The 20,427-nt window shown below is 57.4% G+C and overlaps 2 protein-coding genes, 1 long non-coding RNA gene and 1 other non-coding gene across 8 annotated transcripts; 1 reads left to right on the top strand and 3 right to left on the bottom strand.

The window, feature by feature from the left end:
- Positions 1-524: 524 nt before the first annotated feature.
- Positions 525-3,099, bottom strand: RPL10 (ribosomal protein L10). Of its 3 annotated transcripts, none has more exons than XM_036887227.2 (6): positions 2,961-3,076; positions 2,073-2,131; positions 1,873-1,980; positions 1,514-1,652; positions 811-973; positions 525-733 (listed from the first exon to the last, which is right to left on the bottom strand). In XM_036887227.2, exons 1-6 carry the CDS (start codon positions 2,981-2,983, stop codon positions 581-583), a joined length of 645 nt encoding a protein of 214 aa, XP_036743122.1. In that variant the 5' UTR covers positions 2,984-3,076; the 3' UTR covers positions 525-580. The 3 variants fall into 3 exon arrangements, with proteins under 3 accessions (XP_036743122.1, XP_057352053.1, XP_036743124.1); XM_057496070.1 differs by lacking the exon at positions 2,961-3,076 and adding an exon at positions 2,639-2,670; XM_036887229.2 differs by lacking the exon at positions 525-733 and having other exon boundaries at positions 854-962; positions 2,961-3,099.
- LOC118913363 (small nucleolar RNA SNORA70) lies at positions 1,009-1,142 on the bottom strand. The gene has a single exon (XR_005025172.1). It is a non-coding gene; the product is annotated as a small nucleolar RNA SNORA70 (small nucleolar RNA).
- A 108-nt stretch (positions 3,100-3,207) lies between the features above and the next one.
- Positions 3,208-6,548, top strand: LOC118913319 (uncharacterized). 3 transcript variants are annotated; one of them, XR_008995317.1, is made up of 4 exons: positions 3,208-3,802; positions 4,748-4,846; positions 5,324-5,464; positions 5,588-6,548. It is a non-coding gene; the product is annotated as an uncharacterized LOC118913319 (long non-coding RNA). The 3 variants fall into 3 exon arrangements; XR_008995318.1 differs by lacking the exon at positions 4,748-4,846; XR_008995319.1 differs by lacking the exons at positions 4,748-4,846; positions 5,324-5,464.
- A 9,073-nt stretch (positions 6,549-15,621) lies between these two features.
- On the bottom strand, positions 15,622-17,968 carry EMD (emerin). The gene is made up of 6 exons (XM_036887213.2): positions 17,754-17,968; positions 17,543-17,650; positions 17,299-17,376; positions 16,958-17,091; positions 16,443-16,489; positions 15,622-16,359 (listed from the first exon to the last, which is right to left on the bottom strand). The coding sequence occupies exons 1-6, from the start codon at positions 17,833-17,835 to the stop codon at positions 16,026-16,028; spliced, it is 783 nt and encodes a 260-aa protein (XP_036743108.2). The 5' UTR covers positions 17,836-17,968; the 3' UTR covers positions 15,622-16,025.
- Positions 17,969-20,427: the final 2,459 nt, after the last annotated feature.

Here is a 20,427-nt window from a genome sequence, read left to right as displayed (position 1 = left end):
AGCCATGGGTCAAGGTTGCTTGTACTACCCTGAAGACAGGCAAATGGGGTCTGACCCAGGACAAACCTGTTTACTCCAGAGTAACTAGATTACCCTGTCTCCTGTAAGGCTAGTTAAAGACAGGCAGAGATACACCCAGTCTGATTCATTTCTCATTTCCAGTGAGGTTGCTGATCTGGAAAGTCTTGGAAAAAGCTTGCACAGAAAGCAGAGGTCAGCCTTAGGCTACAATCTCTTTTTCATGACTGGGACAGAACATTTTACTAAGGCAGCACTTGATGCATGTAGACTAACCACTGCCTGGGTTTGCTAGGGAAACTTTGAACCTATAGCCTGATCTAGGCAGAGCCAAGTCAGCATCCCACCTATGTAAGCAAGGAGGGGCTGCAGATCCTGCATGTGTTCTGGGTTTGTCCCCTTGTTGGCCCTACCAACTACCAGCTGGCCAGCTTAGAGAAGGGACAATGACTCTAGGGTTCCCAGAGCCACCCCCACCCCCACAAATCCAGACACTAAGACAGATGGACAGGAAGTAGGATTTATTCATAGGTGTGAATAAAGGGGGGCAGTGCTGAGGCTCTCATGAGTGCAGAGCCCGCCACTTGTCCAGGGGGCCACGATTAGGGATGTATTTGACTCCACAACCATCTGGGATGAGCCGCTTTTCAGCTACCATGTCTTCAAACTCATCTGCATTAAATTTAGTGAAGCCCCATTTCTTGGAGATGTGGATCTAGGAGAGACAAAGAATTTAGGAGGACTAGAGACTGAGGCAAGGAAAGATAGGACGAAGACTGCATCATTTCTTACCTTCTGGCGACCAGGGAACTTGAACTTGGCCCTGCGTAGGGCCTCAATCACATGTTCCTTGTTCTGCAGCTTGGTGCGGATGGACATAATGACTTGACCAATATGGACCCTGGCCACTGTGCCCTGGGGCTTTCCAAAAGCACCCCGCATACCTGTCTGGAGCCTAGATTGGGAACAGCATTTGATCAGATGAGCACCCACTGTCTCCAAGGTCCCTTAGGGCAACCTATACAAGCAACAGGCTGCATACACTACCAAGGAGGTTACTGTTTGCAGCCACTGCACACCGAGCCCCCATGGGGAAAGAGCACGGTCGGCTTAATTGGCTGCAGAGAACACAGAGCTCCAAAACAGATCAGAGTCCTTACAAGGTGCCACTGACACTGGGCTTGTCTGAAAACCCCCCAAACTGTGACCACACCAGCTACCTGCTTGGTAGCAGATGGCTATCTTCAGGCCTACTCCCTCAGAAGCACATCCCTACACCTACCACCCAGAACCTGCTAAGAGCTGTGATGGCTTCAGTTTTGTTTCTGGGGGTCAGTCCTATTCATCTATACAGTGCTGGGAGGGGGAACTGTCCACTAAAACTTGCTTGCCAGTCCTTGCCCTAGCTTTGCTATGGGTGGTTGAGTCTTAAGTGTGGCCACTTCTTGGCCCTGACCCATGGAAAATCAAGCCCAACACAGAGGACCCAACTCACCTGTCAGCCCCAGCACAGGACAACATCTTATTGATGCGGATGACATGGAAGGGGTGGAGCCGCACTCTGATGTGGAAGCCATCTTTGCCACAGCTTTTCACCATGTACTTATTGGCACAAATTCGTGCAGCCTCCAGGGCTAGGGTGGAGTAGGGGGTGGGGAGAGGAAGGCCACAGAATGAGAGATGGAACAGATGCACTCATGGCTCTCCTTGCTTCTCAGGACATCTGTATTGACTGGGTAAATTTTGTAAAGAGGCTCTTAATAAACTGGTTAATTACAGGGCAGTCTGTTCTGGGTCTGGCTGGGAGAGCACATACAAGGGACTAGGTGTGACTACCAAGGAATCCTGCCACACCTTCAGAGGACAGCTGTTCATATTCATCTGACACCATGTGGCCACAGAGTGGGAACTCATCCACTTTTGCCTTCTTCCGTCCCAGATCAAAGATGCGGATCTTGGCATCTGAAAAAAGCTCAGGTTAAGTGTGTGGGGGGCGACACAGGCAACTGAGCTGGAGCAGCAAAATCAGTTTTGGGGACTCTTCCACTACTTACCAGGGACACCTCGGCAAAAGCGAGATTTGGGGTACGGCTTGTTCTTACAATACCGGTAACTGCAGGGGAATACGGAAACAAATTTGCAGGGGTTCACACACAATCTCTACCAATAGACACACCGAGTCACACCCTCAAGATAAGACCAAAGGCAGGCTGGGAAAGGGGTATCGAAATGAGGTGGCCATAAGTCCAGAAGTTAAGACTGCACGGACACACTAGTAACACAAAAGTAGAAGTATCTCCCTCGACCCTTATTGAATATTCAACTTCCTATAAAGCACACTTTGAAACTACCTTTGTTAAAAAGAAACACGGTAATTCCACTTCAAGATACTGTTTACTTCAAATCTGAAGCTTAACGTGGTCCATGCCATCCACCTACACACTTTGGGCACTTGGCATTAAAAATCCTGAGCCACCCGATGGGCTGGCAGCGCACCCTGTAGGGCACAGGAGGCAGCTGAACACGCTTTGCTGGGACTGCCCTTGGCGTCCGAGACCACACTGCACGGCGCCCGGAAATAAAACGGTGATGGCACCCAAAGGCTCTGAGGGCACCGAACCTGAAACAGCGACGCATTTCCAGGACACTGATCAGGATATAAGGCGGACGACGCTTCCAGCTCCTAACTGGCAGAGCGCATGCAGTCCAGGGTCAATCCGCCACCCCAACAAAATGGGGAAAAGATTAAAGAGTGTCATGAGATTTTCAAGTAAATAAACAAATGATAAAGGAGAACCTAAAGCGACCCGAAAGGTATTGGGAAAAACAGTCGGCTTCCAAGACGGCAAGCCGCACAAGAGAGGCCCCACCGCACGGATGCTTTTGGCGGCCAAATGTAGTTCTCCCTTTACCCAGTAGTGATACATGGATTTGGCACTCACCACCGGGCGGGGCGGCGGCCCATGGCGACACCAGGATCTTCAGTGGCTGCAATGAAACAGACAAAGTCGGAACAGAAGAGGAAGGCAAGCCTCAAACCGGGGAGTAAGCACAGGGACTGGTACAAACACGTAAACAAGACTACTCACCACCACGAAGAAAAAGAGGCACTCCTGCCCCTGCGCATGCCTTATATAGGCCGTCCATCTTCACACGTAGGAACCATAGAGTCCAGGTCCAGATAGGTGGACACTCTATCAGACTTCCCGACCATAGACGCAGCAGCGCTCTGAGCCTGCGTGCGGGCGTGACCTGCACATGCCCAGATGGGGGAGGCGGCTGGGCTCTAGAAAGCTGGCAGCGGTCTGGCGAATCGGGCTTCGCCACCTCGGCCCGAGAAGACGGTTTCCAGCTGGCCGTCTTTGGCGTTGAAGTCTTGCCCGACGATTTGCCTTAACTACGAGAGATGTATGCTCCTAGAGTTGAAGAAAAGTACACTCCGACTGGGACTCACAGCGGCCACGCGCGTGTTCCCGGAGATCTCGGGGCCTAGGACACGTCCTCCCTGCCTCTATCTGGGCTCCAGGACTTGGCCTGGACACGCCAGGCTGGAGCCTCTGCCCTTGTTCTTTTATCGATGGCGAGGCCAGAGCAGGAGGCCCGTACCTCGTTCTCCCTACCCTAACCAAAGGGTCCAGAATCAGCTTCTATGTAAGCCATGTGTTCGTCCCAGCTCTCCGGAGACCCAGGGCAGAACCTGTGATGGCCTGGGGTGCTGTGCGCTCGTCTGCTAGAGATAGGCCAAGGAGAAGCCTCCAGCGAGATCCAGGCCCTAAGACAAACTGTGAGTGCCTATAGAGCAGCCCCGCCCACCATGACCCCCATCAGCAAAAAGTGACACTGCTCCCCAGGGTGACCTGGAGAAGGGTGAGGACCACAATGGGATGGAAAAGGAACTACCATTCCTCCAGTCATTCCTCAGTACTGAGCTCTAAGAGCGTCCGTGTTCCATGCACCTGGGAGTTTCAGTCCTCCCAGGGCCAGGAATGTGCTGCCCCACCCCGCTGGGTGCACATACACACTCCTTCCTTTCTGTGCCCACTGTGTTGCAGTGTCTCCTGAGAAGGCCTCTGAGATGGTTTGCTGTAAAGCGTAGATACCCTCACACACACAAGAGTATCCACAGAGGTGGACAGAGCTAGGGATCTAAATGTCCACTACAGATGTCCTCACTTCTGGAGGTAGGGCAGCAGGAAGGTAACAAAGTCTTCCTCTAGTCAAGGCATGGCCCAGGCAGGGGATCTACTCAAGCACACTTATTTTTCTCCATGATGATCTGTCACTGTAGTAAAGGGCTACAGGTCCTTTGGGAAGGCTTGGGGAGATCTGTGGTGTGCACTTCGAGCAATAGTGCAGAGTCCGTCCCAGGAGACCCAGCCTCCCCTTCTCTCAGGGGGCTCTAGAAAACAGTGAGTTTGTGAAGCTCCACCAGGATAACACAAGTCAGGTTTTCAGCTTTCAGACCTACAGCACTTAGCATTACACACATCAAGCAATGCTGGAGCACGCTACCAGTCTATTTCGTTCCCAAAAGCACTGATCTTTTCAGAGCACATGAAGGACACAGGTTTTCCCACTCTAATGGTTTTCTCAATGCCTCACTGAAAAGAGCTGCTTCCGGCCCTTCCCATAGAACACAGTTGGGGGTGGGGTGTTTCCATTGAATGTGATCAACCCCAAGATTCTTCTCGCCCTATGCATTTCGATTTTCTTCTCTACCTCATGCCAGAGCACCTCTGGAATCAAAACCCATGAACTGCAGACCACCAGCAAGTCCGAGTTTCAGTCAACTGACCAAGTGACGGACTAGACTTCCCACCACATGCAGGTGTAGCACATTTAATCTGGAACCTCTGGCAAGTGGACCCATGGCAGTGAATCAAAACCACTGAGTGTCTTAGCTCAACAATTTAGTCTTAGTGCCCTGAGACTACACTCTGGCAAATGTTCAACTAGGGTTCAGCTGGTAGAAACCAAAAAAGTCTTTAAAATTTTTATTGATGTTCAAACGTTTTTATCCAAGGTCAAATTGTGTGCCTGTGCCCCTGGAGCAAGCTGTGAATGGACCCTAGTTACAGGTTTAATGGCAACAGGGGGTGGTTGCAGAGGGTCTCGAGGACAGCGGGTGTCCCCTTGTGGGGTACCTGCCCCAGGGGAGGTAATGACACAGTCCTCCAGCAAGGGAACACCAGTCCCCCAGACACAGGATGGTGGGCCTCTTCCACTAGCAGGGGAGGCTCAGAAGGACCTGGGGTCTTCCTGATCGTCGGCTTCAACTGAGGCCAACCAGATGTCCCCGCTCCAGGTTTCAGGGCCCCACTCCTCCAACCGCTGCCCTGCCTTCCACATGAGAAACGTGGAGAGACCAGGAATTCAACTGGCATTGGGATTCTGGGAACCGCGCAACCAAACAGTGTGTTTGATTTTCAGCACTGTCAGCCTGCAGGTACAGGAAGTTAAGAGAAATGTCTATGGCTGCCTGCAGTGGAAGTTGTCACACTGTGGTTGTGACACTGTGACTTGAGCTGAGAGGTAAGGAGCCTGAGCTTGTCATACTTCCTCTGTGCAGGCTGTGGCACGCTCAGGAGTCATCCCGCAGCACAGCCTTTGTAGCGGTCATCGCCACCATGACAGCACAGGGCAGGGCCACTCAGGCGCCCCAGTCACTTGCTGCAGGCTGCAGGCGGCCCCTCGTCCCGATCAACCTCAGGTGAGAGCTAGATAAACTGTGAGGCACCACTTCCCATTGGCGAGGAGCTCAGCCCTGCACTGCAGCCCGAGGGCACGACCAGACCGGTCCCCAAAGTTGCATCTTTTTGGGTCCCACCTCTGGGGCCACTCCCAGTACAAATTCTGTATCAGTCAGGCACGAGTCGGGATACAAAAAAATAATAATAATACGTATAAAAAGTTTTTCAGCAGAGGGAATTGAATAGGAGCGGTTGGTCGCTCAGGGATGGGAGGGCTGAAGGAACCGAGGGAATACAGGAAGGAGCTGCTGGCCCTCGCCAAAGGGGTGACCCTTTGGCTTTAGGTGGGATCTCAGTTCTGCTCTCTCATCACCGCGAGCACCTTGGAAACCGAGCCTGGCGGCTCCTCAAGCGGCCCCAGCTGCAGCCCCGCGCATTTCCCCACCCCCACCCCCCGTTTTCATTTACTCTGCTTCCCCAGGGATTTCCCTCGTCCACCTGTGGGCCACCTACGCATGTAAATAATGTAACTAAGCGCTTCCCGTTACGTATTTCCTTGTCTTTCCCCCAAGCTGGACTGGCCCCCTTAGAGGGCAGGGGCTGGGTGGCAGAGAAGCACTGCTCCCAGCCTAGTGCCTAGGCAGCAGTGGGTCATGTGAACAACACACCCCGCCCCCGCCACCGGTGACTGGGGCCGACCCGCCAGCTTGGGTCAACGAGGAACTGGCAGCAGGCATTCAGATTCCACCCAGAGTCTCCTCGCTCTTGTCACGCGTGCACAAGATACGCACCACCCAGAAAGCTTCTGTTGAGAGTTTAATAAATTTGGTCATGTAAAAATGTGTCAACTTCTTGACAGCCCCAAATAGCAAGCCTCCTCTTTCAAGACAAGAGACAGACTGAGGAAACGTATCTGCAACATACGTAACAAGGTAACAAGGACTAACAGTCCTAATTATACGACAAGTAAAGTATCTGGGGGAGGCAGTTACCTTTCAAGACAAGAGACAGACTGAGGAAACGTATCTGCAACATACGTAACAAGGTAACAAGGACTAACAGTCCTAATTATACGACAAGTAAAGTATCTGGGGGAGGCAGTTACCTAGTGTCTGTTAACATTTTAAATGCCCAGATGTTTTGACCTGGCAGTTCCACTCAGAGGTAATTAATTATCCTAGAGGGGGATTGATGCATGTCCAAAGCTGGTAGTTGCAGTGTTACTATTAACAGCAAAAAATAAAAAGAAGAAGTACATCAATTGGGGACTCATTACATAAATTACACTACACGTACTCTTATCAAATACCGGGCAGCCAGAGAAGAAATGAGCTAGACGTTTGTGTACTGACGTGGAGGGATTTCGAAGATACGTTGCTTAGTAAATCACAAATGTGTAGAGTGTTATGTTTTTTTTAAACCGTGTGAGTATGTTGGTGATCACATAGAAGAATTCAGCTAGAAGAGAGAAAATTGTTAACAATCTTGCTTCAAATAATGTTGTTTTCTAAAAAATTCCAATCGTGTGTTTTGAAAACGTGCAGGGTGGTCATGTAAAATGTACGGCCACTGTGGAAGGCAATTTGGCAGTTTCTTTTAAAGCTAAACATCCACCTCCGTAGAACCCAGCAGTGGCACTCTTGGGCATTTATACCAAAGAAAGGGAAACTTACGATCGCACAAAAAACCTGTACATGAATCTTCGGAACGGGTTTATTAGTAGACACCGAAAACTGGGAACAAGCAGTGCGTCCTTCCGTAGGTGAATGCTTAACAGACTGGTTGATCTACACCAAGGACTATAGCTAGCAATACAGAGGAAGAACTAGCTATCCATGCAGGCGACAACTTGGATGGCTCACAAGCGCGTTATGTGAGTGAAAAAAATAAAAAGCCCATCCCAGGTTACACACCGCAGAGGTTGCATTAATGTAACAGTCTTCGGTGACACAACTGCAGGGACGGGAATACAATACTGGTGCCACGGGTTGGCGGGAGGGGGGAGGCTGTTGGGACACTGATGGCAGAGGGGGTCACGTCAATCTACACGCGTGACGGAACTGCAGAGCTACTGCGTGCGTGCGCGGGCACGCACACGGATGAAGCCCGGAACAGGTTCTCGGATGGCGCCAATGAATTCCATTTCCTGGTGTGCGGTGGCGCTAGATGTGCAACGGGCCGACACTGGGGGAACTGCGGGAGGGCCCCCGGCCTCCGGGACGTTCCTATGGAACTTGCTGTGAATGTAACCACTTCAAGATACAAGTTCACACGAAAAGCACACAAACAGGGCTCAGCGTGTACACACAGGACGACTCGCGCGACTCTGCGCGGGGAGTCTCCGCCCTCCCTGCGGAGAAGCCTAGCGTCCGGCAGCAAGGAGTAGGTCCGACGCGACAGGACCCAACAGCCGAGAAAGGAGGGGCTCGCACGCGACTGGCTTGTTTTGATTGGGCAGAGACATCGGCCGCCGGGTCCCGCGGCCTGAGGGCGGGCCTCGTTACGAACCGAGCTTTCTCATTGGCTAAGATAGCCGGAAGGGGTGGGTAGGAAGGCGGTACTCCGCGGCCTGCGGGGCGGAGCTTCCGGTGGGCGCGCTGAGGAGACGTGTGGAGAGGGGCGTGGGGGCAGTCAGGGCGGGGCCCGACACGCCCGGAAGACGCCCCGGCCTCCTCGTCACCGCCCTCCCCGGTCCCGGGACTGCCTTCCGCCCCTCCGAGTCCTGCGCGCCGTCGGAGTCCCGGCTCCGCGAGACCCTCCGTGAACGGAGGCCGGGGAGAAGCCTCCACCAAATCCAGGCCCCGGGAGGCTGTTGGGGGCCCCGTCAGGCTTCCCTCCCGCCGCTCCCGGCAGGACTCCCCCCGCTCCGCCCACTGTATGAAGGAGTCTGGCCCTCTAGGCGGCCAGGAGCAGTATATTGGGGGCCCCAGGGCCTGATGAGCCGGGGAAGGAGGCGGCGACCTGGCGGGGATGGCGAAGAGCAGGGTCACTCCACCTCCGACTGCGCAGACCTGGGCTCTGGGAGCGGCCTTGTTCCGCGCTTCTGGTAGCTTCCACCCTCCCAGGGCCCAGAACGTGGCACCCCACCCCTACCTACACACACACTGCCTGTCTGTCTCTGTCTCTCCCTCTCTCCCTCTCCCCCCGCCCTCCTGCGTGCTCCCGCGTCTGGCCCACCGTGATCCAGCGCACCTGAGTGTGTCTGGGACTGTTCTGCGGAAAGCATGGGCATGGACACCCCCAGCCCCACCTCCACACAAGTGCGGTTACCCAGGGAGAGGTGGGCAGAGCCGGGGCCACTGCCCGGGGGCATGGTGTCCACCGGAGATGTCTGTCCATGCTTCTGGAAGTGGGGACGGCACTTTGGTGGAGCTGCGGGGCTCTGGCTCCGGGTCCCTCACAGGCTGCATTTGAGGCCTCAGCTGGGGCCACAGCCATCTGGCCTGCCTGGGGGGAGGCTCTGCTTCCAAGACTGCTCGCGTGGCTGGCAGGGGCCTCAGTTGCCTCCCCAGGGAGGCCTCTCCATGGGGCTGATCGGGGACAGGGTTTCCCCCAGAGCCGAGGATGGCTGTGGAGGAGGGAGAGGTGGGAGAGAGGGGGAGACAGATGGAGAGGAGAAAGGGGCCCCAAGAGTGAAGCCGCTGCTTTTTATAACTTCACTGCTAAGTGACACTCCCTCACCTCTGCTGTATTCTCATGGGTCATACAGGTCAACCCTCCAGCAGTGCTAGAGGGGACAACACCCGCTAGGGCATGGGTGTGCCTGCTCACAGCGAATGGGAAGGCTCCGAGGAGTGTCCTTGCTCGCGAGCCTGGATGTGGGACTCCTGGTCCCGCACAGGCCCCTCAGAAACGTGTCCTTTGTCTAAGCAGGGGTGGCAAGTTCCAGCCCCAGGCCCGAGACAGGCGGAGCCTGTGTTTGTAAGGATAGAGTGTGCCTCCTCTGTCTTTAAAGGTTGCAAACACAACACACAAAAAGCCAGAGAAAGGAAGGAGGATATGTGACAGAGCCCCTGGGGGGCCCGCAGAGGCGTGTGTGTGCTCTCTGCCATTGGCAGAGGAGTTGGCAGCCCTCCCTGGCAGCAGTGCCAGGTAGCTGTGCAGTCCCGGGCGCAGAGGCAGGAAGCACTTTCTCTTCAAGGCGGCCCCGTCAGGACCGGCAGCAGCGATCAGCACCACGTGAGTCCCACCCAGGCCTGGGCCACAGGATGCTCCCCAGTCCAGCGTCCCCACCCAGGGGCTCAGTCTTGCCTCCAGCCCCTCTTCTTCCTCCGGGCACGGGGGAGGGGGGCAGCTGCCCTGCCTCTGGCGGGGCGACCCCTCTCTGCACACAGGTGCTGGGCCCTCCCTCCTCCTCCCCTCCCACCTTCCCCCACCAGCAACTGTGGCCGCCGTGGGTGGGGGCAGGGAGCGGAGAGGTGCGGACCACATTGTGGAGGTGCAGGCCGAGCCCCTTTTTCATCGTCAGTGACGATGGCAGGCAGTCCCACGCTGGGCTCTGGCGGCTCAGGTGGTGGCAGGCGCCAGCCTGAAGGTGCAGCCAGAGTGTCCGGTGGGTCAGGGAAGGAGCTCCTGCTGAGGCTAAAGGAAGCCATTTGCATCTTGTCACCCTGGAGACACGCCACGCGCACCGCATCCTTCCTGGCTTGGACTCGAGATGACTTCCCCATGACAAGCACAGTAGCTCCAACTCTGTCACACAGGTTCTGTGGGTGGAGAGTGCTTTTCCTGTGGGCTCTCGCTGCTGAGCGACGCTGGGGCCCTTGGCAACAGCTCCTGGCACTGTCCGAGGCCACCATGGGCCTCTTGAGCCCAAGGATGGCAGGTTTTGGGCGAGCCGGGCTCTGTCTCCCAGGAGCAGAAGCAGAGACCGAGGCGGTGCTTGCGAGACCTTACCTCAGGGATCATGGTCATGGCTCCTGGGGACACCCCTTAGCCGGGGTGCCAGGCCACACGATCCTGTGCAGGCCCGCCACAGCCCCGCACTCCCCAGCCATCCGACCACTGTCCTCACTGCCTCTCTGGCCTGTGCCTGAGCTGAGCTGCCTTCCTGTCCATCCCCTGGCTCTGGGCAGGAGGAACAGTGAGGAGGGCCTGGCTTCTCTGCAGTGTTCCCTGGGAGCCCACTGCGGAGGGCCGTGGAGGGCTGGGCGGGTGCTGGGTACTCTCCCACCTGGCCACCGGCAGGCTTGCCCTGGGGGAGCTTCTCCTGGCGCCCTGCTCTGCAGATGGTCATAGTCATGGCTGCAGCCAGACCCTGTCCCTGCCCACCTTCAGTGCCCATCCTTGGCCCTCACCCTCTCTGCCCAGGGACATGGGTGCCTTTCCCATTGAGCCCAGGGTGTGTGTGCCCGGCCAGTCCTTGGCAGCTGTGCCGACCCAACGGCTACCCCCAACCCCATCCTCCACTCAGTGGCTTCCTTGGTCCTGCTCCCCTGGCGGCAGCCTCGCTGGGCCCATGGGGGCCTGCCGTGACACCAGCGGGGAGTGGTGGAGGTGGCCAAAGCCAGGCCGACCTCTGAGCAGCGCAGAGCCCTCCCTGCTCTGGGTGGTACCCTCCCTGGACGTGCCTGTGGCCTGAGGAGGCGGCCCGTGCAGGCGCCGGGTCCTGCCTTCTGAAAGACCTGTCCACGGCTGGTACGGGCCGGAGCCCTGGAGTGGGCTGAGACCGTCCTGAGCCGCAGCGCTCCGAGTGCGCACGCGGTCCCCGTGGTCGGCGCCTGTCACTCTGCATGCTCGCTCACCCTGGCTTAGCGGCCACCCCCTCCTCAGCCCGCTGGCACCATCAGGGGTTCCCTGGGGGCTGCCCTGGAGCGGGGTGAGGCCACTCATGCCCTCCTGGTAGGTGGCCCCTGCAGGAACCCTACGGGTCCCCACACTAATGTTCCCCTTGTTGAAGTGCAGGGACTCCCTCACTGTCGGGTAGGTGGCAGCCCCACCCTGAGGGGCCAGTGTTCCCCTTTCCTCACCCAGGGCCCCTCCCAACCTCCTGGGGGGACAGGCAGCAGGGAGGGTTGGGTGCAGAGGTGTGGCCATGGCAGGGGTGGAGGCTGGCTGTGGAGTGGTTGGCTCAGCCGTTCCCCTGCACTGCCCTGCCCTGTCTGGACTCAGACCAAGTAGGACTGGCAGGATGGGGGTGGGGGGAAGGGCCCTGTTCCCAAGTGAGGCGACCTGCAGTCTCCTCCCCAGACTTAGTAGGTGAGATGGGGCCAGCATGGGGAGGGCATGTGGCCGGGACCACTCTGCTCCTGGCACCTGTGGGTGAGCAGGGCTTGGGCATGGGGCCCGGTGGGGCCAGGCCACCACCCCTGCTGGCTCTGGGTGGGTGGCCAGGCCTCAGCACTGCGTGTGAGCCCCGCCGAGGGCCTGGGCCTTGCCCTTGCCCCTCCCTGTCTCCTCCTAGCAGACCAGGTGACCTCTGGGGATTTGCTCAGTGCGGCTGGGTCCCAGGCCCTTTGTCCCCAACAGGATGGGGTCCCGGTGCGCCTTTTCCTGGTGTCCTGGTGCCATATGCCTGTCCTCCCCCATGGAGCCCAGTCTCGCTCCCTCCCACCCTGGCCCGGGCAGGCCTCAGGCTCAGGCCTGGCCTCTCCTGCAGTCTCTGTCCAGGGCTGTTCCCAGGGACCTGTTTCCCCCAGGTCGGCGTCTTTCGCCCTTGCTGCCCCACGGTGTGTCACAGCTGCCTGGGCATGGTGTGGCATCCTGGGAGGAGACAGGGACTCCTGGTAGCTAGCTCAGCTCAGCTCTGGGGCCATTCTCCCGTGGGGACGGGGACCCCACCAGGCAGGGGCTTGGGAGGGGATGGGAGGCAGGACTGTCTCCTCTTGGTGGGGCCCCTACAGGGATAGGGCAGGAGGCTCTGGGTCACTCAGGGGAGGGCGGTGTGCCCCGTGGGTGCAGGGTCCTGGGTTGCCCGGTGGTCCAAAGGGAGAAGAGGAGGATGCCTCGGGGGGCCCTGTATGCCCCCACTGGCACTGGACCGCTCTGGGCCTGGCTCTGCTGCCTCCTGCTTGTCTCCGGCCAGGTTGCATGAAGAAGCCTCCAGAGCGCACGTGCCTCCACCCTCCCCAGCCGGCAAGCACACTGGGAGGAGGCCAGGCCAGGGTCAGGGCCTGACTCCACTCAGCTGGGTGCTGCCTGTGCTGGGTGGGGCATGGGGAGGTCCCATTTCCAGCGACTGGCCGCTGGGGGCCTAGGGCAGCGCCAGGCGCTGTCACAGCGAGGATCCAGTGCCTATTTCCTGTCAGGTCTAGGTGCCAGGGTAGTGAATCCTCCTGGAGCCACAAGCCAGGCATACCTTCAGTTGTTCTCTTGCAGGGGTGCCTGCTGAGACTGGGATCCAGTCAGCCTAATGCTCTCTAACTTGAGAAGCTGGCTTTGGTGCTTTTGTATGAAGGCAGGGGCATCCCTGGGCCTCCAAGTGCTGTTTGTTGTTTCCAGATGACCTGTCCAGGCAGAGTTTAGGGGCAGGGTCAAGAATGCAGCTCTCGGGTTCACGTCCTGTCCTGTCTGCATTGCTCTCCTCCCAGTCCCTGCTGGGGATGCCAGTCAGCTCCCCAGTAGCTGCCAACGCTGCCCACTCCCAAACCCAGCAGTGTCCCGGCTACTGTGGCACCCCCACAGCAGCCCACTGGATCGCGCAGCTGCTGGCTCCTTCTGTACCACAGGGCAGCACAGAAGGCTTTCCGGGGAGTCGGGGACAGAAGGGTGGGCCTTATCCCTGAGGACTGGGAGGTCTGGAGATCTCAGTTGCCATGTGCGGATACCCTGGACCCCTGGGTTCTCTTTGGGAGGGCGCCCCCTTGGAGCTCTCAAGAGAGGTAGTCCCAGAGCTCTGAATAGCACTTGGTAGAGACCTGGAAGTCTGGGGTTCTGTCTGGGGCCCACAGAGCCCTGGAAAGCATTTGAGTTGGGGCACATAGTGCACTAGGGAGCACTCAGAGCCCTTACGGAGCTCCAGAGCCTTGGGGGTTGAGTGAAGCACAGAGCCCTGGGAGAGCATCGTTTGGCTGAGGGAGCACTGGGTCCCACCAAGCCCTGGGGAGTGGGCCAAGCCTGAATGCAAATCCTGGGGCAGGCCCAGAGCAGCCAGGGACTTTCAGGATTCCTCCTTGGGAGGAGGGTGTCTCAGAGCCCTGGGGCAGGAGGCCCAAGTGGGAGCCCTTTAGGGACTCTTGAGTCCTCAACAATTCTTCATCTGACACTTGGTCATGAATGAGTGTGGTTACCCTTGGGGTATAAATGAACAAAAAGGGGACTATGTCACATGGGTGACAACTGTTTCCTCCCTTCTCTCTCATGCCAGATACCACAGTGGTTGCCAAGCACACATAGCGCCCCTCTCCTTTCCTGTCCCTGATGAAGAACCTGAGGACCTGAGGCCTAGTGAGGGATCCCATCCAGAAGTCATGCCATCTTTCTCCCCTTCCTTGGGATGCCTCAACCCAGTTCCCCTTCTTTTTATGCTGTCCCTTCTCTCCACCCCAGCTATTTCAGAGCATCAGCATGACAACCTTGCCACTTCCCCAGACCTCATGTGTGGCCTGTTAGGCAACACTTGCCTCTGCTCAGACCTCGCCATATCCCAGCCTGCCAGCAGTCCCCTAGGACAGTGCTAATAGGGATGCTGTAGTCACAGGTGCAGTTGGTACCTCCTCTCAACATGCTTGATTAGGGATCACATGTCACTGTGCTCCTCTGGGGTCCTGGTGAACTGTGACTTGACACAGGTTCACTGACCTAACCATCAGGCCCTATTGTTACCAATGACAATCTCTTGCCCAAGCCCACTGCTCACCAGGGAGCATCCAGGTCTCAGCCCTTGCACTATTGGCAAGGGGCAGAGGCCAGGTGCCTGGAGAATCCATGCCACAGGTGGCTGGAGACTGGGGGTTGATCCATGTAAGAGTGGCTTGCAGCAAACAAGGGAGGCTGACACTGGGTTGGGGGGAGGTCAGAAAATTAAAAGCAATTCATTTATTTCATTCTTGTCTGTATATTTTAAATTGCTAAAAAGCATGTTACTTTTAGAAAAACCACACCCAAAAATATGGTAGAAAGATGAGAATGCTGCAAAAATAAATGGCCAGGAGTCAGGCAGGGGGTCCCATGCCCAGCCCTGGCTGGAGCTCACCATGTGGCCTTAGGTGAGAGCCCTGGAGGCCCAGAAGCCCTGGATGCACATGCAGGTGCTGCATGGGCGCTGTGCCAGGTGAGACGCTGGGCTGAGGCCCAGTGCCTGCAGCAAGGAGCTGCTCAGAGGCAAGAGGGACAAATGTCAATGCTTTACCCACTAGGGAAGCCCTGGCTGAGTCTCTGCTTCCCACTGGTTGTGAGGAGCAGAAACCAGCCCCTCTGTGCTTTCCCACCCTCTGCTGTTAGCCCTAGAGCCTCAGGTGGCATTCTACCCTGGGTTTCCTCAGCACCTGCTTTTAAAAATGCATGTAACCTAGAAAGATTACCAAATACCCATGGCAGAAAACCTGGAGATGGACAAATGAAAATATAGCCGGTTGAAGAATTGGGTTACCCAGAGGTGAGGAATCTGAAAACACTGGAAGCCTTCCCCAGTTTTCCAGAAGTGGCCCACCAAGCAGATGCCATTTCCTTTCCATCCCCCTGCGTTTGGACAGCAAAGTGGCGTCAGCTCTTCATTAGAATACCTGTAGCAGGCAATGTACATGCAACTTCGCCTGCATATGTGTGGTTTTTCTGCAGCCTGTGGCACCACAGTTACCTTCCTAAGTCCTAACAAGAGCTTTGGGTAACGAGTTAATGAGTGGACCCTACAAGTCAAGCACTAATGTGTTCATGGGTAGCATGGGATCCCTACCCCAAATCCAAAGCAAAAAGGGAGAACCAAGGCTCTTGAAGCACCAAGACCATCCCTCCCTTAGCAGGAAAAGCCCACACATTAAAAATAAATGGTCTTTATTGTGTATCCACGAAAACAGTCAGGGTGGCCTTGGGTTACCCCCCAACAAGGTGACAATGAACAGGAGGCATGCAATGACAACCAACAAGTTCTCTTCCAGGAGAAAGGTCTTGACCTCCTGGGCCCTAAGGGTCAGAGCAAGCAGGGCCAGGAGGCTCCAGAGGAAGGCCTGCTCTGGCCCACCATGGCAACACAGAGGGCCTGGACCTTCTGCCTCTCTGGCAGGACAAGGCAGGGGGAGCAAGCATTGCACTAGGTCAGGCCCAGTGCACCCAAGCTAGAACACACAGAAAAGCCCCCACCCCCTCCCCCAGCAAACACTGCTAAGGCAGTCAGCCAGGACTTCCAAGAGCAGCTGGCCCTGCAGCCATGAAGCCAGACCCTCAGGACTCTGTCCAGAAGGGGTTGCCATCCTCAGCCTGCATGGAGTAATAAACAAAGAGCAGGAAGGCAGCAAACACCAGGAACAGGAGCAGCTGGCCCCAGAGTGGGACCTGGCGGTCCTGGCCCAGACCAGCCCCAGGGACCTGCTTTTCTGGCCTGATGGCACGGCGGGTGAGCCACGAAGGCGGAGGAGATGAAGATGAGGATACAGGGGAGGTGGAGGAGGTCGTAGGATAATAGGATAGACCCAGGGAGCTCCTGGAGATGTTGGAGACTGGGCGGTGGTGTGCGATGCTCTGGTAGGTGCTGTCCCGGCCATACATGGGGTGTTCCCTGAGGCAAAGAGGGGGACCATATGGGCCAGGAGGACCTGGGCCCAGAAACAGCCACAGTCCCCAGCCCTCCTTACTACTCACCTATCTTTGCTCTCCTCCTCAGAAGAGAAAAGACTGTCATCGCGTACCTACAGAAGAGAGTAAGGGTGAGGGAACTGGCTGGGAGGGTCAGTGTAGCCCTGTTGTACCCCTCAGTCCAGACCTCCCCAGATGACCTATTCTGACGTTACTTAAAGGCCTGGGCCCTGCCCCTTCCAGAACCCTTCGGAGTGCTCAGCCTTGCTACTTGTCCATGGGGCCTTGATACTTGCTCAGTGACTGTCATGGCTGCCTAGATCCTACATTCGGCCCCATGATTCTCAAAAAGAGCTCAAACCTGGATCCCAGACCAGGGTGCAGGGCATGTCCTGTGTGCTTTAGTCAAACAGTTCTGGTAACACGCCGAAAGACGACCCTGACCAGGCAGGTGTCTGCTGACCCCACCTCTCCCTGGAGCCTTGGGAGCCACCATTTGTACCAAGGGGTCCCCTTATCCAAACCCAGCTATAACCCCCTCAGGATATACCCAAGTACAGGGTACCTGGCAGCCTGCTCACCTGGTGGTGAAAGGTGTCAGCATCTGAGAGTGAAGCTGAGGGCTGGCGGAAGCCCTTGGATGTGCCCACAGGCTCAGGCTCCCCGTAAGTCCTGGTGGTCAAGTAACTCTCCTCATAGTAGTCATCACTATAGCCTTGGGAAAGGGGGGCAGTGGTAGCAGAGGGGGCAGTGGTGTCCCAGCCTGGCCTGATGGCCCTAAGCTGAAGCCCATTTTGGGATCTGTGACACTGTTTCTCCTCTCTAGGACTGCTGAGGGACAATGGGGATTGAGATCTCAGGTTCTCCCTGATACTGGAAATGGAATGAAGGTATCAGGGTGCCCACCCCATCCCTATCTTACCCTTGCTCTGGTAAAGTAAGGCATCCTCTTTCTTCGGCAGATCGTACATATCGGAGTCCACGGATGCTGAATCTAAGTCTGAATGGAGGAGGGGAGTACGACCATTTGACCCCAGAGCTCCCTTCCCTTCTCCCCGTCCCCAACCCGATCAGCGCCCCTGCCACACCCTGAAGACCCCATCCGCCCCGTCGACCAAACCCTGTCCCCACAAGCGGCGGGGGAAAGTCTGGGGCTGGGGCCTCACCGGAGAACCGATAGGAGAAAGAGGATGCAGACGAGTTCAGGGGCGAGAGCCTCCGCCTCTGGGTCTCATATTCGAAGATTTTCTTTTCGTAGAGCTTGCGAGTGGAACCTGGCCATACGCAGGGCACGGGGCAGTCAGGGGCGCGGGCTGGGAGCCCGGAGGCAGCGTGGGGAGGGGGCCCGCCCGCCTCCCGCCTCCCGCCGTCGCGTACCCACGACAGGCCCATGTGGGATGTTGTATTGGCGCAGCACAGCGGTCAGCTCGGCGTCCGACAGGACCGCGTAGTCGTCCATGGCGGGCGATGGAGGCTTGGAGGCGGCCCGGGCCTAGGGACAGGGGCCGAGCTGCTGCTGCCTCGGAAGGCAGCGGCGGCAGCGCGACGGCCTCGGGAGCGGCAGCGCTCACGTCAGAGTGCGTCCCACTCGCGTCATGGCTGCGGGCTGCGCGCGCAGCGCGGGGCGGAGCCAGGCCGCGGGGAGCGGTAGGCGCAGACCGGCCCGGCCGCGGGAGTGGGCGGGGCTGCGCGCCCGGAGGCAGGGGCGGAACCGGCGAGGCGGGAGGCGTCACCCTCCGGCGTGTTAGAGCTACACGGGAGGGAGGGGCAGGGCCTACGCGCTCCGCTAATTGTGGGAGCCGGGCGGTTGGCCAGCCGAGAGACGTTCGCCGCTGGCTTGTTCTGGCGAACAGCGTGGAGGGGCGGGGCCTGTGCAAGTCGAACCGGCAGAAGCCGGCCAGGAAGGGAGAGCTACGCGAGGCGGGCGCGGTCGGCACGCCCGGCACGCCTCGCCCGCCTCAAGTCGATTGGGCTTCTTCCGGACCCCGCCGATCGCCTTCCGCCGGCGCCGGCGCTCGGGGTTCCCGGCTGCACCCGAGCCAGCGGCCCTGGCAGCAGCTGAAAGGGGCCCGAACCTACAAGCGAGCCCTCGGAGAGCCCGGGTCCCGGGCCAGGCTCTGATGGGAGCGCCTTGCGCGCGTGCGCCACGCCATGCAAGCGGCCGCCCCCCCAGACCCTCTGCCCCGGGCCGGCCTTCCCGCTCTGCACGGCCCTGGCCCGCGCACCTGTGCCCGCCTGTCCCCACCGCCTCTCTCCCTCACCACTCCACCCCGGAGAAAATGGGGCACTGGGCCAGGAGGCCACCAGCACTCCAGGAGCAAGCAGTCTTGGAAGGGGCCGGGCGTGCCAGTGGGCACTGGCAGAGGGTGCCGTGTGATGCGTGCAGAGACCGCGAGCGTCTGCCTGACCCACTTTGCGGTCCACCTGGGACACTGGGGGGTTTCCTCTCCTGTGGGAGTGGACCCTGAGCCCAGTGTGACCTGGAAGGTGGCCAGGGAACGGGTACAGGGGCTGTTCCAATAAGGCTTGCCAGGCAGGCAGGCACTGAGCACCTGGGTCTGGGTGGGCTTCAGGGCCTGTGGCAGTGCAGAGAGGGTCCTGGAGGACAGGGGTGCCAGGGAACTGAGGGGGGTGAGACACGGCAGGCTGCCAAGGCCTGCTGAGGAGCCTGGACTGTCCCTAGGAGTTGATGAGGGCCTTGGTCAGTAAAGACCTATTCCTTGGAGATTGGAAAGGAGGTAACAATCCCATTCTAAACAAAAGCAGCTGATGGAGTGTAGGCATGGGAAGACAAAGTGCTGTGTTTGTTCTCACAGGGAACAGCTGAATAAGGGGAAGAAGAGAGGAGGGTTCTAGCCCAGCTGGGGAGGGTAACACCAGTCCTCCCTGGAGGTGTGCTCATGGGATGGGGAAGACGTTGCCATGCAAGAAGAGGTGCTGTTGGCCGGGTTTTAAAGTCAGGGTAAAACCTGCTTTGTCTCCCCAAATAGGAGGAGAAGGTGTGTGTGGGTCCCCAGGCATGTGTGTGGCAGTAAGAAGGGGGAGAGCCCTGGGCAGGGCAGGGGCTTGCTGCTTATCTTTCAGAGCAGGGAGGGAGTTGGCATGTGGGCTCTGGGCTGCTTCAGGGAATTTTGAGTTTTGGCAGGATCAAGTTCCCCAGCACCTCTCCAAGCCTTCTTCTGCAGTACTGGCCCCTGTCCCAGAGGCTCAGTCCTCCCACATGCCACCCCTCCCCATAAGGATCCAAGCTGTTTCCTTATGAGGTCAAGGAATTCTAGGTTTGCCTTCTCCCCAAGGAACTTCCCCCTCAGCACCTGCCTGGCACTCTACCTTCTATGCTTTCTTCCGTTGCCTGCCTCACTATGAGGTCCCACGACGGATGGCACCAGGAGGCTGAACTGTAATGGTCCCCCTCACCTACCCTGTGGGCATCTGGATCCCAAGTCCAACCACATTGCAGTGAAGACCCATCCTAGACCACCAGAAACCAAACGTGCCCTTGACCATCAAAGCTGATGCCCTCTGCACCATCCAGAGGGGGAGGTGGGGTCCCAGAAAGGAGGAGACTTGCCCGAGGCCCTGAGTGCAGTGATTCCTGCAGAGACCATTGCCCCAGCCAGTACCTATTACTCAGCTAAATGACCTAGGTGGTGGGGCCCAGCAGGGGTTCCAAGTGGTCAGAGGGGCTGTTGGGGGAAATTTGGGCTCTCCAGGGGAGTCTTCCTGGGAAGGGTGACCAGAGTTTAAAAAGGGGAGGAATTTATCTGGAACTGTAGCCAGGATGAAAAGGGCTAGGAAGTTACTGATTCCAAGTCAAGAATGAGAAGATAGTTTCTCCTTTAAGGATGGGAATGGCTTTAAGTTATACAGAAAAATACCAACCAATACATAGAGTCCAAGGGAACAGTTGTTCACTGGGCTATTAATATTTTATTTAAGATCAGAATCTTAATATTTTAGTATAATACAAAACAACTTTCCTCTTCAAGAATGTTAAAGATCCTTTGGGTTTTACCTGGTATTTGAATGCTTGAAACATTGGTCAGTAACA

The sequence above is a fragment of the Manis pentadactyla genome, chromosome X, assembly GCF_030020395.1.
Source record: "Manis pentadactyla isolate mManPen7 chromosome X, mManPen7.hap1, whole genome shotgun sequence".
NCBI lineage: Eukaryota > Metazoa > Chordata > Mammalia > Pholidota > Manidae > Manis > Manis pentadactyla.
This window is presented reverse-complemented; position numbering and strand designations above follow the sequence as displayed.